The sequence below is a fragment of the Phyllobates terribilis genome, unplaced genomic scaffold (assembly GCF_046119375.1).
Source record: "Phyllobates terribilis strain yellow unplaced genomic scaffold, ASM4611937v1 Scaffold_5__5_contigs__length_657084704, whole genome shotgun sequence".
NCBI lineage: Eukaryota > Metazoa > Chordata > Amphibia > Anura > Dendrobatidae > Phyllobates > Phyllobates terribilis.
The window spans coordinates 601,145,688-601,163,831 of NW_027362765.1; the positions used below are offsets into that span (position 1 = coordinate 601,145,688).

The 18,144-nt window shown below is 46.3% G+C and overlaps 1 protein-coding gene across 3 annotated transcripts; it reads right to left on the reverse strand.

Annotated features, from left to right (window-relative positions):
- Nucleotides 1-1,341: 1,341 nt before the first annotated feature.
- On the reverse strand, nt 1,342-13,349 carry RPS24 (ribosomal protein S24). Of its 3 annotated transcripts, XM_073686030.1 has the most exons (7): nt 13,260-13,349; nt 10,361-10,426; nt 9,962-10,171; nt 8,065-8,175; nt 6,383-6,397; nt 3,456-3,479; nt 1,342-1,421 (listed from the first exon to the last, which is right to left on the reverse strand). In XM_073686030.1, the coding sequence occupies exons 1-5, from the start codon at nt 13,260-13,262 to the stop codon at nt 6,392-6,394; spliced, it is 396 nt and encodes a 131-aa protein (XP_073542131.1). In that variant the 5' UTR covers nt 13,263-13,349; the 3' UTR covers nt 1,342-1,421; nt 3,456-3,479; nt 6,383-6,391. The 3 variants fall into 3 exon arrangements, with proteins under 3 accessions (XP_073542131.1, XP_073542132.1, XP_073542130.1); XM_073686031.1 differs by lacking the exon at nt 6,383-6,397; XM_073686029.1 differs by lacking the exons at nt 3,456-3,479; nt 6,383-6,397.
- Between the last annotated feature and the right edge of the window lie 4,795 nt (nt 13,350-18,144).

The following is an 18,144-nucleotide window of genomic DNA, read 5'->3' on the forward strand; positions in this document are numbered from 1 at the left end:
ATGAAGCACAGAGACGTGGGGTTGCAGTTCAAGTTCTTTACTCACAGTTCTTTATGTCCCAAGTCATTCCGCGGGCAATGACTGCCCAAGCCGTGCTGCGTCCACCAGGCAGGGGGCTCGGTCAACCCCCAGGCAATTCCAGAGTGTCACAGGACTCCCTTCTAATCCTTTCTCTGGCCGTGCCCCACCAGTGACACTACGTCTGTCCAGCTCCCGCGGGCCTTCTCTTGGGAGGGCTTCGTGCTCACCTCCCTGACCCTATGTGGTATGCCTTTCTAGCAGGTGTAGTGAGGGGTCGCACCAAGATATGATCGCGACCACCGGTCCTTGGCTGAGGATTAGTCGCCTCCACCAACTTGGGATCCGGTACCCTGTTCTGCCAACCCGTCACCCGCAATCTCCTGGGCCTTTGGGGTTCCTTCTGCCTTAGTGTCTCTGGGCCTCTCTTGGTGTTCTGTTCCTTTCTTCCTTTCTGTTCCTGTCTTTTCTGCTGGCTCTGGCCTCACAGGCTAGGCCCGCCTCCGGAGCAGAGCTCCACAGATGCCCTGCTCTGTCACTTCCTCTCTCATACTGAACTGACTACTGTCCTAAGATGGTGCCCACCTTATATACCTCCCTCTCTGTGTATGAGCCCAGGTGACTTGCAACCAATGGGCTCCTACCTATGCCCAGAGACCGTCCCCTTCTGCTCCTACATCACTGGGTTTTCCTCCCCCCTCCCCACTCCAGCCAGGGACAGATTCTGTCGTGCCTGCATTTCTGTCTAATGGGAGCACCGTTGAGCTGTCCCTCGGAAATGGGGTGTGTGTGATGCATGCAGCTAATCGAGCCCTGGTCCACACTCCATCCTTACCCGGGAGTGGGATATCACACCTCTGGTTTGAGGTGCAATACCCCTGTAGCGGCTGAGCCCTCGGGGCGCTACAGACGCTCTGCATAACACCACACCCTGCTCCTCTGCAAAATACCCCCAGTGCTCCTTTAAAGTAAAACCCCATCGCCTCTAGCAAAACTATGCCCCTTTTCATAATTGTCTACCCCTCACCCCATTATGTGCCCTCACAATAACATTAACCTCCCTTATCCACAATGATAAAACATTTAATCTAGGGTTCCTTGGTGCCTGTGATAACGTCAGCAGCGTGCATGTCGGGGATGGCGCTGACGCATGCTCCTCTGCCTTAGTCCCGGGGCTACAGTGTTCAAATGTTTTCACATCTAAAAGACTCAAATAGAGGAAGGAGGAGCAGTCGCATCCTGGAAAGCTGTGCAGGCCGAACAACCTTCGACAGATGGCATGTTGTGCAGACCTGGTCTAAACAAACATACATACATGGACACTGATTTTTATACATTTTATTACAAGGTCCAGGACTGAAGTACAATCTTCATGCAGACAATCTTTGGATCCTTTAATCCTTCTGTAAGAAAAAATAATGAAAATAAAGTTTAAAATCAAAGTACATTTTAAAAGGACTATGAACATCACAACATTGCCCTTGGGGTAGAATTAGACAGTAGTAAACAAGTGCAATACTCCTATTTAAAATGAGGTTGCCACCTTTAGGGGCCATTTTTTTTACTTAAACACCAGCTACAAAGGTCAAATGGCAACATTTTTAGTGAAACTTACTGAACAAAGTTATTTGTAGACCAAAAAAACATGCTTTGGGGGGGGGAGAAAATTGTCCAAGGGTGGATAACCACTTTAACAACCAATCTTAAGATTGCGTATACGGGAAATCTAGTGAAAAATTAGGACTTCAAGAAATCTAGAACCAGCTATGGGTCACAGACCCAAGAATACCTCACATATTTCAGTCAAACTCAATGTTAGCAGGCACTGTCGCTATAAGTTTAGGAAACTAAAAATAAACTTTTAAAATGAAGATGGTGCATTAAGAGACGGAGGGAGAACACATGCAAACATGCTAAAAGGCCGCATGCAAATTGAGGCACTCATCCTCACATTCTGTAACGAGTTCTTTGATCTTAGAAGAAAAGTCTGCAGTCACCGTGACAGTGTGTGATGCACAGTCACAAGTCCTCTGATCCTCGTGAAGGGGACAGTAACATGAGCACATGAATAAGATCTCCATATTTGCGGACATGTGCCCACTAGACTCCTGTACTGTTCTCAATTCTATTTTCTATTGAGAAAAGCTGGGCAAGACTAATCAGCCGTGAGCGACACCAAGATTGCTTAACAGTTACATGCGGGCATGTGACCACCCACCTCATGTGGATTAAGAGGACTTGAATGTGTTCATTGACTTTAGGATTGCTACATTTAATAGTTGGTACTAGGGTTGAAGCCATCATCCTCTTTGAAGAGTATATTTGCATCGCACTCTCACCATGTCCCAGGCACAGAATGACAACAGACTTGTATTCAGACTGGGCAGATGGACTTGTGGCACTTCGGTCCAGCATCCAGGTCAGCAGTACTGGGCAGCTAGATGGGAGGCCTGCAAATCTTACATTCCGGTGGCCCTGGTGCGACATCGCACACATGAAATCACGCCTGCCCTGGCTAATCAAAAGCCACACCAGAGACGCAGGAAAGTAAGATTCGTGGGCCTCCTGTCAAGCTGCCAGGTACAACTGACTTGGACTAGAGTCCCACAAATCGATCCACTCATCTCTCAAATCTTTAAATTGCAATGCAGCTTAGGAGAGAAAGAAATGCAGTCATACTTTCTCTAGGAACATATTAGGTTCCAAGAGGAGGTCCACACCAAATTTTTGTAATGATAGACTATATAAATTTTTTTTTAGGTTTTTCCAAATCTGTGACATGACCAGCAAAAAGTCACTTTTCTTAAACAATCTTTACTATAGAGTGCTTTAGAAAGCAAACATTGCTAATAAAAATACTACTCTTAGTGCACATCAAATACCATGCAGGTATGTTAAGGTAGTGTCCCCCAACGCCAGTCCTCAAGAGCCACCAACAGAACATGTTTTCAGGATTTCCTTAGCATTGCACGGGTGATAATTACAGTACCTGCACAAGCGATAATTTGATCACCTGTGCAATACTAAGGAAATCCTGAAACATAACCTGTTGGTGGCTCTTGAAGACTGGAGTTGGGGGGGACACTGCTTTAACGAGTATTCCAACTTCAACAAGTTATTGTCCATTAACAAGTAAGAACAGGAGGTCCCATGTTCCTGTTCTAATAAAGAAATGGTTGCACATATGCATCTATAGGAGGACTGAGATAGACTACTACTCTTGATCATCTCCATCAGCCCCATATTTCAACAGGTTACAAGGGACCCCTGGTGTTGGCAATCAGTGGAGGTCTCAGCAGTTTTACCCAATGGTTGCCATCTGTACTCTGAATGATTAGAACATCATTTTAAACATGTTGTTACACAAGGGCATCAAATACCCTATAAAAGCTGTATTTTTCCCCATGCAAACATGCTTTACATCGCAACTGAAGTACCTGTGAAAACTAGTCTCAACCTCACTGGGAAAGCATCAGGAAAAGAAAAGAAAATTAGAGAGTAATTTATTAAAGTACATCAAGACTTAAATGGGTAAGAAATGGTTTTGAAAAAGGTAGTAAATGAGAAAGCCAAATATGTTAAAAAAATTGGTTATGTTCACATGTCCAGTAGATATCAGTTAGAAGTGATCCAGCAGCAATCCATTGGCAAAAGAGTTGTGTGTACTTTTTAGCCCGTTTTTAAATAAATGATCTCAGCTGGGTTTTGTCTGTTTTTTTTGTTTGTTTTTTTTACATTGAAGTCTGTGGAAAACATTTTTTTTTTTTGGATTCGTGGATCCAGTAAGGCAGATCTTATTCACGCTGACCACTGTTTGCGCAGCATGTGTCAGATGACAGATTCTCTTTAAAAGGATTTATTATTTTATCCATATTAAGGAACAAAAACAAAAAGTTATTACAACCTAACAACCTATTGCATAGCAATGTGAAGCAGGAATATTAAGAAAAGGCATATAACATGCATTAAATCTACATTTCCTCTTCATCCTTGGCACTAAAGCGCAAATACCCCCATACAGCCCATTCAAAGCATAATGGCAAGTTACATACACACCCTCTCACCCTCCACTTTAATGCTATGCGCCCACGTAGCAGATTTGGATGCAGAGCGTTTTTGCCTCTCTCTTGCAGAAAAAAAACACATGCAGATTTACATACGTTTTTTCTGCCAGAGAGAAGCGTTTTTTCAGCGTTTTCACCCATCCATGGATAATAACCCCGTCATGACCTGGTCATTCTCCGTTTTTTGCTCCTCTTCCTCCCCAGAGCCATAACTTTTTTATATTTTGGTCAATATGGCCATGTGAGGGCTTATTTTTTGCGGGACGAATTGTACTTTTGAACAACACCATCAGTTTTACCATATTGTGTACTAGAAAACAGGGGGGGGAAGGGGGGAAGGGGGGAAATTCCAAGTGCGGTGAAATTGCAGGTTTTTTTTTAACCATGTTCACTAAATGCTAAAACTGACCTGCCAATATGATTCTCCAGGTTATTATGAGTTTGTAGATACCAAACATGTATAGATTATTTTTTAAGTGGTGAAAAAAATATCCAAAGATTTTTTTTTTTTTTTTTTTTTATAAATAACAATGGTGCCATTTTCCGAGACCTGTAACGTCTCCATTTTTTGGGGATCTGAGGCCGGGTGAATGCCTATTCTTTGCACGCCAAGCTGACACTTTATTTATACTAATTTGGGATAGATACGGATGTTTTGATCGCCCATTTCGTTATGCCGTTTACCGATCAGATTAATTTTTTTTTTTTATATACTGATAGATCGGGCGATTAAGAACGCGACGATACCAAATGTGTTTATGTGGGCCAAAAGGGGGGTGATTTAAACTTTTTTTTTTTTTTACATGCTTCAATAGTATCCATGGGAGACTAGAAGCTGTAATTGTCAGATTGCCTCTGCTATACACAGGCGATGCTCCGATCGCCTGTGTGTAGCAGAAATGCTCACTTACTATGAGTGCCAACCACTAGGCGGCGCTGACCGAAATCTGGCAATGACAACCACAGGAGTCTCCTGCAGACCCAGAGTTGTCATGCCAACCCATCGGTGACCCGCAAGCCAGTGACGCGCTTACAAAAAGCGCACGTTAAATGCCACTGTCAAGAGATTGACAGCAGCATTTAACTAGTTAACAGTCATGGGTGGATCATGATTCCACCCGTGGCTGTTAGGGGCACATGACAGGTGTACAGATCAGTGACCAAAGGGAGGGACCCGATGTGCTGTACTATTACGACACATATGTCAGTAAGGGGTTAAACACACTTAAGGTGGGTAGAAAAGAAAACAGGTAGTGGTGCTAAGCTTATAGTGAGAACTAGGTTGTAATTTAGGTAACAAAAAAATAGCGGCACTTAATAGTAAATAAAGTGCTGACCTTTTATTGAAGCAGTAAATTGCTGAGACGGGCAGAAGAAAATCCCAGCTACACAACCCCGGCCAACACTGTTTTGGGTGAACACGCGCTTTCTCAAGGCCCTGAGAAAGCATATTGTCATGCAAAGCTGCGTTGGCCGACTGGGTTTTCATCTGCCCGGGTCAGCAATGTCACGCTTCAATAAAAGGTCAGCACTTTATTTGGTATTGAGTGCCGCTATTTCAATGCTGTTAGATAGGAAACAATAAGAATTTTTTAATGCAAGTAGGTTAGAAAATAGTTTAGATTACCGGCACTAAATAGATAGGGATTTAGATTTATATTTGACCTTGGAACCAACCCTTTAATGAACTCAAGTAGGGAAGGCCAGCCACTGAAATAGACGTCTGTGAGGACAATCTTTTTCAGTGACAGGAGAGGGGGTGGGGTGAGGACTAATAGGGACTAAAGTCATGTGGCATTACATATGAAACGCCAATGCATTCTGGTAGTTTCACAGAAACATAAGAGGACATTGAAGACAGGAGTTGCTTGTATGTAGGGAACAAATCTAGATTACAAACAATGCTGTACTTTACAATATGGAACATTCCTGCTAGGACGAGCTCTTTAAGCGTCTAAGAAGCAGTTATAAGATCACAGGACCTCGGCGCTGCTGCAGTTTTATGCTGCTTCATGGACAAAGCATAAGAGTTAGGGACGCTGAAAATTTACACATTTGGTATAAAATTATATTTACACACATCGCATATACAAGCATAATTATGTTCCAAAAGTATGTGGTATACAATGACAATGTCCTTCTGACCTTAGGGACATTACACTACAAGTCTAAAGACATGTAAAGCTTGGGATATTAACCCAATCACAAGGATTATGACCCAGTAGTTTCATGCAAACCTAAAATGGGACGGTATGAAGCGCGAGGTGGGAATAGCTGTCACACTCATGCAATCACTATACCTGATCACTTCATTTCTGAAGAATGCCAAGAAAGTGTGAAATAAAAAGGCAGAAAGTGTCAATATACAACATACAAACCTATAGCCAGAAATTAAGTCTTGCCAAATAGGAAAACAGCCACTAATATGAAAGAATCCTCACAAGTCATTTGCTTCATATTACACAACTATACAAGATTAATGAAGGCTTAGCCAAGACATGAGCCAGCAGAACCAATACAGCAGTGTTCACACATGGCTGGCTGGCATGCTGCAGGTTGCCAGATTGGATTCGCAGTCAGCTAAGTATATTAGCAGCAAACTAAATGAGATTTGAGAATAGATCTGCTGTACAATTTTTCAGCACTATGTCAATTTATGTGGTGGATTTTTCAGCAACGATTTCACCCATTGCAATGTAGAGTGAAATCCACATGTAACCAATGCCAATTTTGTAATGCAATTTGCAACCGAAACTTTTTAAGCATTAATGTACCCCAATGTCATGCAAGAACCAAGAATGCATCACTTGGAGAATAAAAATGAGGTGAACCAGGTCTTGAATCTTAGTTTAAGACAGAAATTAGCTTCTTTATTTTACAGTTAGAAAAATCATATTGACAGGTTCACTTTAAGTAAAACTACAAGCAGTGTCATGTTGGCGACGTTACACTGATTAAAATGATATCTGAAGTGAAGAAATCCGTCTTGTGGTTCTTGTATAATCTTTATTTGCAGTTTGCAGATAATTAGATGCTTGTGCTCAGGGTCTTATCCTGGTGCTCTAGGCCAGATCAGCAAGATAAGACCTGCCCACAGGCCACCCCTATCTGTCTCTATGATGAGAAACATACTTGTGCTTCAGGGCAGGCCTGTGGGCAGGTTTCATCTCGTCAATCTGGCCTAGAGCACCAAGTAAAGACCCAGCCTACAGTCCGGCCTCTAATTATCTCCAAAATGCAAAGATTATACAAGAACCACAAGCCGGATTTCTTCACCTCAGGTATCATATTAATCAATGCAGCAGCCCCAATATGACACTGTCTGTAGTTTACTTAGCAAAATCCTGAGGACCGGTTAGCTTTAAGCAAAGGAGAACTTGTGACAATTCCTCCAAAAGCTGTATGGCATACTAAGCGGCACTGATCGTTCAAGACAGTATCCTTGCACGCGGCTGAGTATCGGTGAAACACGCAAGCGCTAAATCTAGCCAAGTAGCCTAGCACTACTACTAATTAAGCACGTCTTGTTTCGAGATTTCAATGGCTGGCGCCAGTATTCTATGTAGCGAATTGGCGGTTAATTAATGATTGTGCAATGTAAATGCACCCCACGGATGCAGATAGCCAGTTTAATGTACTCATTCTGTCAAGAGAGTGTGGACATTTAGAGGAAGTGTGCAGATTAAGACATTTGCCTTGTAATTGACAGATTAAGAGCGCCATCGTACTAGAGTTATTGCACTTTAGGTTTAGAGCCAACCAGACTTAATACTGATATTACACTTCAATGAGTTCTCCTCACTACATTTTTATGAAGTAAAGCAAATACTATGATCTGGCAGACTACATTCTAATCCTCTATAGGAAATGTTACCTTCTGTACATCAGGGGGAGAATAAAGACAAGATCAATTGGAAAAAGTTACTAGTGTGACCCCATAACATTTAAAGCGACATTACAAGCTGCTGCACTTTACACTTACCTTTTTACCAGCACCCACGGTGGCTTTGGCTGTACCCCTGACCTTCTTCATTCTGTTCTTCCTTTCTTTACGCTGTTTTCGTGAAGTCTTTTTCTTTTCGTAGAGACCATGCTATAAGAAGTACATAAAGTTATCCAATTTATAGGAAACTGTTAGATGTATCCAAACACACAAGATATAAAACAGGACGTGCCAAATATCTGTAGTGTATATGGGCATCTCATCTTACTATACAATATGTATAATGCCCTGGTTCCTTTGTGATAAGAGCAGGCATGTTTTCTTGGGGAAAAGACCTCTGTGTATGGGGGAAATCAGGAGGGTGAGAGATAGTTAAACCGATCAAGATATAAGGTGTAATGCCATCTGTTGAACTTACAAAATTTGCTTAAAATTTTATGACAACTAGAGCAAGAGGGATGAAGACAATTAACCAAGGCTGAAATCAGACTATTCTTATATGATGGCATAAATAAGTAGAATTGGCAAAAAGGATTCACACTATCCTGGGAACTACACCCCATTACAGACTGACAGCTTTCCGCCTATGCAGTGTACAAAGAAAGCAGAGTTCAGCATTCAGAGAGCTTGGTAGATCTGCAGCAGCTAAAACAAGAACTTTATCAAAACTGCAGCAGGCAGCCCAGTAAGTGACATCACTGGAATCAGGTCTCTACATTATGCTGCTCTCAGATTAGTATGCAAAAACTTGGTGACAGAGTCGCTTTAAAAAAGGTTGTCAGCAGTCTTATGAGATGAGACATTGCAGGAGCACCAGGTTGTAGAGATGGAGCAAAGAATATTTTTTTCCCCCCTAGCCACACCTGGCTAATTGGTGCAACAGTTCTACCCTAAGGGTATGTGCCCACGATCCGTAGCCGCCTGCGGCCCCGACGCTGCTGTATAGCCACACAGCTTCCACCCTCATTATGCAAATGAGCAGTGCGATTTTTTTTCCACATGCGGACTTTGATCATAGATGTTAATCTACGGGGAAAGTCCGCATGCTGGCCCGCAAGAGAAAATGGACATGCTGTGGGTCTGAATGATGAGCCGCATGTCAGTTTCCGCGGGTGATCCATAGGTGCACAGAGACATGTAATTTCTAGAAATCCCATCCACTGTACTGTAACATCTGACTGCTGCGGGTTTGACGCTGCATAAACACGCAGCGGCTCCTGATTGTGGGCACACACCCTTAGGCTATGTGCCCACAATCCGGACGTAGCATATTTTTAGCTGCGTACAATTCAGCCCAGGTAAATCCGCGTATGTTCTCTGAATCATGCAGATTTACCGCATTCAATACATTCTAGTGGACAAATTTCTGTTGCAGAGACTAGCGACACCGTTAAGAGAAGTTGACATGCCGCATCGTTAAAGATGTGCCGCATGTCAGGTGTCCGCAGGAGATCCGCAGCCTCAGATGCTCGCATATTGGACATGGCATTTCTAGAAATAATATACACTATGTTGTAACATCTTGCTGACACTGCATAAATCAGCAACATTTCCTGATTGTGGGCACATACCCCAAGGGTAGATTAACATTTTGCCACAAAAAGAAAAAAAAATGCAGCATTTACTGCCCCAACAAAGTGAATGCGATCTCTGAAATCTCATACATGTGCTGCTTATTTCTGCATTGCAATTTTGAAACCGTTTCAAATCTGCAACATGTCAATTCTTCCAGTGTTTTTCAACACTTTAAATAAATGGTGGAGAAAAAGAAAGTATCAAAAACTTTCGGATTTTATGCAGCGTTTTTCCTACCAACACTCCAGTATTTGCAGAGTTTTCTGCTGCAAATCCTGAACCTGAGCACATACCCTTGTGAATATATCTGTAAACAAAATTTTTGAAGATAGAAGCAACTTTAACCACTCCTGACAATTACCCTGGCCAGTCTGTGCTTGGGTTCATTCTTCTTAGCGTAGTCTAGAGAATCGTAAATCATGCCAAAGCCGGTAGTTTTGCCACCACCAAAGTGAGTCCTGAAACCGAAAACAAAGATCACATCTGGGGTAGTCTTGTACATTTTTGCCAGCTTCTCCCTGATTTCGGTCTTGGGGACTGTAGCTTTCCCAGGATGAAGGACATCTATGACCTAAAGGCAAGAAGAACACCATACAGATTTTAATAAAAACTTTGCAGCAATAAAAATCCTTGCAACTAATGCATACAGTCTAAGGTAATATTACCCCATCCTCCCAAAATAAGGCAAGAATGTAGCCAAAACCATAAAACATCTCTCCTATGCAGCTATAGGCAGGGTTGTAGGAGTAGAGCGACTTACCATTTGCTTCCTCTGAAGCAGCCGGTTGGTCATGAACTTCCGAGTTCTAATAGTGACGCTGTCGTTCTAAAAGAAAAAAAATGTAAGCGTCAATTGTCTTCCATCTCTTTTCTATCTATGATTCGTAATATCCTGATGTGTCCAGCTTCTAAGCCTCAATGGGCAAGGTAGAAATGAATGGAAAGTGACAAGTTGCAAGATTGACTTCTAGGGCTATATTAAAGGGGTAGAAATCCTAGAGAGTCCCATGTGATCCTTCGTTGTGATGACCACTGAGCATCAAGTGTAAAGACTGTTCTCAGCTGGCATCTCTCCTGAGCTCTGCGGTACTTTCTTATTGACGACCTATAGAGATGGGAATCCATTTGAAGGCCTCCGGCCCATCGGCCAGGTCCGTAATCTGTGAGCACTGGGAATCCCCTTACCACCTGGTTCTTGGTTAGCCAGGCTGGTGCAATATCATTGTGGCATGATGAACACAAAAGACACAGCACCAGCCTAGCTAATCAAATTGGGAGCTGGAAGATAAGGAGATGCAGTCCTCCTGGTCACAAATCGACTTGGGAGAATGGATTCGCAGGACTCTTGTCCATCTGCCATTTTCTCCATCCTAAGGATCAGTGGTGGACTGACGCATGGTACCTCCACCACCAGCAGTCACTTCCTCCAGTGGCAGTCAGATGTAAATGGCATATGAAGTACAATACCTCCGTTCACAGCACTGTTTAGTGGCTGCAGTTGTTACTGCAGCTCTCTATGTGATGACTATGCCAAATAGACACTAAGGCTGTGTTCACACTACATTTTAGACGTTAAATGTTATGCTTAAAGGCAGGGCTGTTTAGTCGGAGTCGTGGAGTCGGTATAAAATGGACCAACTCCTAAAATATATAATAAATTGGGTACAGTAATTCAATGCAGTTTGTGGAGAATATTTTTTCATAAGAATTTGGGAAAGTTATGAAATGTCCTATAAATGTCTGTCCTATTCCTGATCTAAGGGTCTAGACTTTTAGCTGAGATGAATCTGTGCTACAGTAAATTTATCACTTAAACATGAGCCATGTATGAGGGAGTCGGAGTCGTAGAAATTGAGGAGTCGGAGGTTTGGCTTACCGACTCCACAGACTTGCTTAAAGGGGGTTTCCAGTGTAAACAAGTTACCACTAGTGTTGAGCGAGTATGTTCGGTTATACTCGAGTATACTCGGCCGAGCACCGAGAATTTATAGAATGCTCGGGCTTTAAGTTTTTGTCGCTCCGAGAACATGATTTGCAACTGTTTGACAGATTTAAGACATGTGAGGAATGCCTGCTTTTCCAGCATTCCTCACATGTATTAAATCTGTCAAACAGTCTGCAAATCATGTTCTCGGAGCGACAAAAACTTAAAGCCCGAGCATTCTATAAATTCTCGGTGCTCGACCGAGTATACTCGGCGAAAGGGTTAACCGAATATACTCGCTCAACACTAGTTATGACCTGTCCACACACAGGGGCCTACACCGATCAGCAGAACAATTAATTGTTAAAAATGGATAGGCACATTTTAACCGACTTATTCCCCATGGGGCAGCTGTGCTTCGCTTTTACCAGCAACCTCAGAAGGAATGGAGGAGAGTCTGGGCACCTGACCATGACTAGGAGGAAAGCCCCAGATTCCAGCGATCAGACCCCAAACATCTGCATGTCCTCAACCATCTTGTGGAGAGCTGCTACCTTGCTCCATCCGGAGGCCGTGCAGGATGAAGAGGGCCAGACTCACTCTAATTTCTAGCAGCCAGAGGGGACAGTGCTGAGGCCTCTATGGGGTGAGGATGCCGTGCAGCTTCCCCGCTGTACACACTAGCTGTGGGGCAGAGATGCGGCAGGACACAGTGCTGAGGCCTCTATGGGGTGAGGACGCCCTGCAGCTTCCCCGCTGTACACACTAGCCGTGGGGCAGAGATGCGGCAGGACACCGTGCAGCTTCCCCGCTGTACACACTAGCCGTGGGGCAGAGATGCGGCAGGACACCGTGCAGCTTCGCCGCTGTACACACTAGTCGTGGGGCAGAGATGCGGCAGGACACCGTGCAGCTTCGCCGCTGTACACACTAGCCGTGGGGCAGAGATGCGGCAGGACACAGTGCTGAGGCCTCTATGGGGTGAGGACACCCTGCAGCTTCGCCGCTGTACACACTAGCTGTGGGGCAGAGATGCGGCAGGACACAGTGCTGAGGCCTCTATGGGGTGAGGACACCCTGCAGCTTCCCCGCTGTACACACTAGCTGTGGGGCAGAGATGCGGCAGGACACCGTGCAGCTTCCCCGCTGTACACACTAGCCGTGGGGCAGAGATGCGGCAGGACACAGTGCTGAGGCCTCTATGGGGTGAGGACACCCTGCAGCTTCCCCGCTGTACACACTAGCTGTGGGGCAGAGATGCGGCAGGACACCGTGCAGCTTCCCCGCTGTACACACTAGCTGTGGGGCAGAGATGCGGCAGGACACCGTGCAGCTTCGCCGCTGTACACACTAGCCGTGGGGCAGAGATGCGGCAGGACACCGTGCAGCTTCGCCGCTGTACACACTAGCCGTGGGAGATGCCGCCACCTGCAGCGCTGCCCCGGAGAAGGCAGCCATGGAGGCCTGGGCAGAGGAGCGGCCACTGCCCCGAGTAACCCTGCTTCCGAGACAGTCCGGAGCTCGGCACACCACCGGCTGCGCACACCCAGAGCCGCTGCCACACGGGCCCACAGCAGGGCGGGTTATCCGGAGCTCTCTGAACATGCCCTCACAAATATCCTGCCAACAGCCTCCCCACTCCAGAAGGAGCCCCACACACCACGCTCCTCAGTGCCTGAGGCAGGATGGCGCGGATATTCCACGGATTGTACACGTACGGCGCACCGACACTCACCATCTTGGTACCGTCTCGCTCAGGGAGGAAGGAAAGAAAGACCGAAGTTTCTTCAGCCAATCCTATCGTGGGATTCACAGGAAGTGGGAGTGGTCGCAATCGCCGGCGTGCGGACAAGCATTGGCTGGAAAAACCGTCAATCATCGACCCATAGTCCGCCCATTTAAAGGGGCCGTATGGAAAGAGAAACTCATTGAACATGACGGAACATATTAGTAAAGTCAGTGTAGGTGAAAGTGTCTCCCCGCACGCACCGCAGCCGAGCACAAGAATGGCTGAAGCATCACTGGGTATTCATGAATCTGTTCTGTTCAGCCTATGGAGCTGATGGAGGCGGCCCACGCTGCTTTCCTATAGCTCCGGCGTATTTCACCGTCCGTATGTGATTCGCATTGCCCAGACTGCCCGCGGATAAGACATATGGACTGTGAAATACGCTCACAACCCGGACATATGCCTCATTCAGACATCAGGGATTTCTCACTTATGTAACATGCGCCGCTGCCATCAGTGTAGCTCCATGTGTCTGCTTTTACCTGCCGAGTTTCCTCAGTGTTTGCTCCGTGTGTCACTTTTTAACAATAGTTTCATCAGTGAGTTTGACGTATGATAAACCAATGACAATTACAATGTTAATCACCGCTCCTGTGATTTGGGGGTCCCAGACTTAGAACTCCAGAGATAAGACTATTGGATTGAGACTGTTGTGGAGGCCGATCCAATAGGCTGAAATTAATTCTGCTCAATAATACAATTAACATATGAATTATTATTTTATATTAATATTATCACTTTAGCACAAAAGACACATATCACCTATCCACAAAATGATCACTCGTGGTGCTGGTCTACTCCATGTCTATGGGACTGACTGAGACAGGCGAGTGCAGCGCTCAGTCCCGTAGTTCAGCGCTCAGACCCGTAATGCAGCACTCAGTCCCGTAGTTCAGCGCTCAGTCCCGTAGTTCAGCGCTCAGTCCCGTAGTTCAGCGCTCAGTCCCGTAGTGCAGCGCTCAGACCCATAATGCAGCACTCAGTCCCGTAGTGCAGCGCTCAGACCCATAGTTCAGCGCTCAGACCCGTAATGCAGCGCTCAGACCCTTAGTGCAGCGCTCAGTCCCGTAGTGCAATGCTCAGTCCCGTAGTGCAACGCTCAGTCCCGTAGTGCAATGCTCAGTCCCGTAGTGCAGTGCTCAGTCCCATAGTGCAGCGCTCAGTCCTGTAGTGCAGCTCTCAGTCCTGTAGTGCAGCGCACAGTTCCGTAGTTCAGCGCTCAGTCCTGTAGTGCAGCTCTCAGACCTGTAGTGCAGCGCTCAGACCCTTAGTGCATTGCTCAGGCCCGTAATGCAGCACTCAGTCCCGTAGTGCAGCTCTCAGTCTTGTAGTGCAGCTCTCAGTCTTGTAGTGCAGCTCTCAGTCTTGTAGTGCAGCTCTCAGTTCCGTAGTTCAGCGCTCAGTCCCGTAGTTCAGCGCTCAGTCCCGTAGTTCAGCGCTCAGTCCCGTAGTTCAGCGCTCAGTCCCGTAGTGCAGCGCTATATCTGTCAATCCCATAGACAGATCAGCAGAGGGCATGAGTGACAATGCTGCTTCATTTAATCTTGACCTCAGTGGGGAGGAACTTGGAATGTAGATTCCCCTTCACATAAACAGTGGGGCCCCTCATGATCACCTGTGGATACATGATAAATGCATTTCGTGGAATATGGCTTCAAACTTGAATGGTCTCAGTTATGCAACGTAATGCACTGCTGTAAGACAAGGGGAATGCCCTCTCAGGCTATGTTTTAACACAATATGTCTTCCTATGTCAGGACTCGTGCACATGATCATATTTTTGGTCCAAGTGCAATCCGACTAAACATTGGATCGCACTCGGACTAATGTTAGTCTATGGGACCATGCACATGTCTGCTGCATGCATGTTTGATCCGATATTTGCATCGTTCTTGGCCATGCAAGTCGCTGAGTGAGTGGGAAACATCGGACTGCACTCGGATAACATCTGAGTGCAGTTCAATTCAATTTCCATGCACTGACTGAATGCATAAATCTTTTTCTCCATCTTCTCCTTATCCCAGAGAATTGGAGCCCACAATGCTGACACTCTGATCAAACTCAGATGAGATTGTGATCGGAGTGTTATTTGCATATTGGCCCGATTCTTGTGGATGAGAAAAAATGGTGTGACCCTGGCCTAATTCTTTTATTCTGGTCTTTCCTGTATTATTATTTATTATTAGTATAAATGACAATTTTGTAATTGTGGAATTATTTAATAAAAATAATAGGCATTTCATATATTTTTGTTTTATCTCCCAATTTCTGTGCCCCTTTTGGGCAAGTCTCATATTTATAGGATTTGGCCATTGGTTTTGTTGCTTAGTTGTGAGTAGAGGACTGCGTTATGTCATCACTGTGATATTACTGCTGAGCCGTTCTCCCCCAACAACCTGCTGTCATTCTGTCATTACTAAGGGAGGATGTGTAGGGCACCGCATCTCCAAGGAGTGTGCGACATTAGGGTATGCACTCACACGGTGCGACATTAGGGTATGCACTCACACGGTGTGACATTTGGGTATGCACTCACACGGTGCGACATTGGGGTATGCACTCACATGGTGCGACATTGGGGTATGCACTCACACGGTGCGACATTGGGGTATGCACTCACACGGTGCGACATTAGGGTATGCACTCACACGGTGCGACATTGGGGTATGCACTCACATGGTGCGACATTGGGGTATGCACTCACAAGGTGCGACATTAGGGTATGCACTCACACGGTGCGACATTAGGGTATGCACTCACATGGTGCGACATTAGGGTATGCACTCACATGGTGCGACATTGGGGTATGCACTCACACGGTGCAACATTGGGGTATGCACTCACATGGTGCGACATTGGGGTATGCACTCATGGTGCGACATTGGGGTATGCACTCATGGTGCGACATTGGGGTATGCACTCATGGTGCGACATTGGGGTATGCATTCACACAATGCGACATTGGGGTATGCACTCACACGGTGCGACTTTGGGGTATGCACTCACACGATGCGACATTGGGGTATGCACTCACACGGTGCGACTTTGGGGTATGCACTCACACGGTGCGACATTGGGGTATGCACTCACACGGTGCGACATTGGGGTATGCACTCACATGGTGCGACATTGGGGTATGCACTCACAGGGTGCGACATTGGGGTATGCACTCACAGGGTGCGACATTGGGGTATGCACTTACACGGTGCGACATTGGGGTGTGCACTCACACGGTGCAACATTAGAGTATGCACTCACACGGTGCGACATTAGAGTATGCACTCACACGGTGCGACATTAGAGTATGCACTCACACTGTGCGCCATTAGAGTATGCACTCACACGGACGACATTGGGGTATGCACTCACACGGTGCGACATTGGGGTATGCACTCACAGGGTGCGACATTGGGGTATGCACTCACAGGGTGCGACATTGGGGTATGCACTCACAGGGTGCGACATTGGGGTATGCACTCACAGGGTGCGACATTGGGGTATGCACTTACACGGTGCGACATTGGGGTATGCACTCACACGGTGCGACATTGGGGTATGCACTCACACGGTGCGACATTGGGGTATGCACTCACAGGGTGCGACATTGGGGTATGCACTCACAGGGTGCGACATTGGGGTATGCACTCACAGGGTGCGACATTGGGGTATGCACTTACACGGTGCGACATTGGGGTATGCACTCACAGGGTGCGACATTGGGGTATGCACTCACACGGTGCGACATTGGGGTATGCACTCACAGGGTGCGACATTGGGGTATGCACTCACAGGGTGCAACATTGGGGTATGCACTTACACGGTGCGACATTGGGGTATGCACTCACACGGTGCGACATTGGGGTATGCACTCACACGGTGCGACATTGGGGTATGCACTCACAGGGTGCGACATTGGGGTATGCACTCACAGGGTGCGACATTGGGGTATGCACTTACACGGTGCGACATTGGGGTATGCACTCACACGGTGCGACATTGGGGTATGCACTCACACGGTGCGACATTGGGGTATGCACTCACACGGTGCGACATTGGGGTATGCACTCACACGGTGCGACATTGGGGTATGCACTCACAGGGTGCGACATTGGGGTATGCACTCACAGGGTGCGACATTGGGGTATGCACTTACACGGTGCGACATTGGGGTATGCACTCACACGGACGACATTGGGGTATGCACTCACACGGTGCGACATTGGGGTATGCACTCACAGGGTGCGACATTGGGGTATGCACTTACACGGTGCGACATTGGGGTGTGCACTCACACGGTGCGACATTAGAGTATGCACTCACACTGTGCGCCATTAGAGTATGCACTCACACTGTGCGCCATTAGAGTATGCACTCACACTGTGCGCCATTAGAGTATGCACTCACACTGTGCGCCATTAGAGTATGCACTCACACTGTGCGCCATTAGAGTATGCACTCACACTGTGCGCCATTAGAGTATGCACTCACACACATCTTTAAGACACCAGTGTTCCCAAGTGAAGTCGCTTCAGGAAAAATGCCGGCTGCCGCTCAAAGCCAAAAATACGTGACAATACCCAAACCAGTGTGCTAGAGGAGACCCCTCTTCATCTTTCTAATACATTTGGGCTCCATTGGCCCTACAACTTGTTTGGCTCCCCCTGATTTCCTCTGTGAGGGGCCAAGTTGTGGTTACTGACTGCCATTACCTAGATGAGCTGCATCATTGCTTGCCCAGTCTGAACTGCTCAGAGGAACCAATGACAGCTTTGTAAAACTGCAGTCTACACAAAGGCCGGACGGTGTCGCTGTACCTGTCTGACACCTCTCT

Bases quoted from the DNA above. Each gene is read 5' to 3' on its own strand.
- RPS24 (XM_073686029.1), bottom strand. The intron at 10,172-10,360 runs GTAAGTCGCTCT...TCTTGCCTTTAG, and splicing joins TGCTTCAGAGGAAGCAAATG to GTCATAGATGTCCTTCATCC. The intron at 8,176-9,961 runs GTAATTGTCAGG...TACTTCTTATAG, and splicing joins CCAAGCACAGACTGGCCAGG to CATGGTCTCTACGAAAAGAA.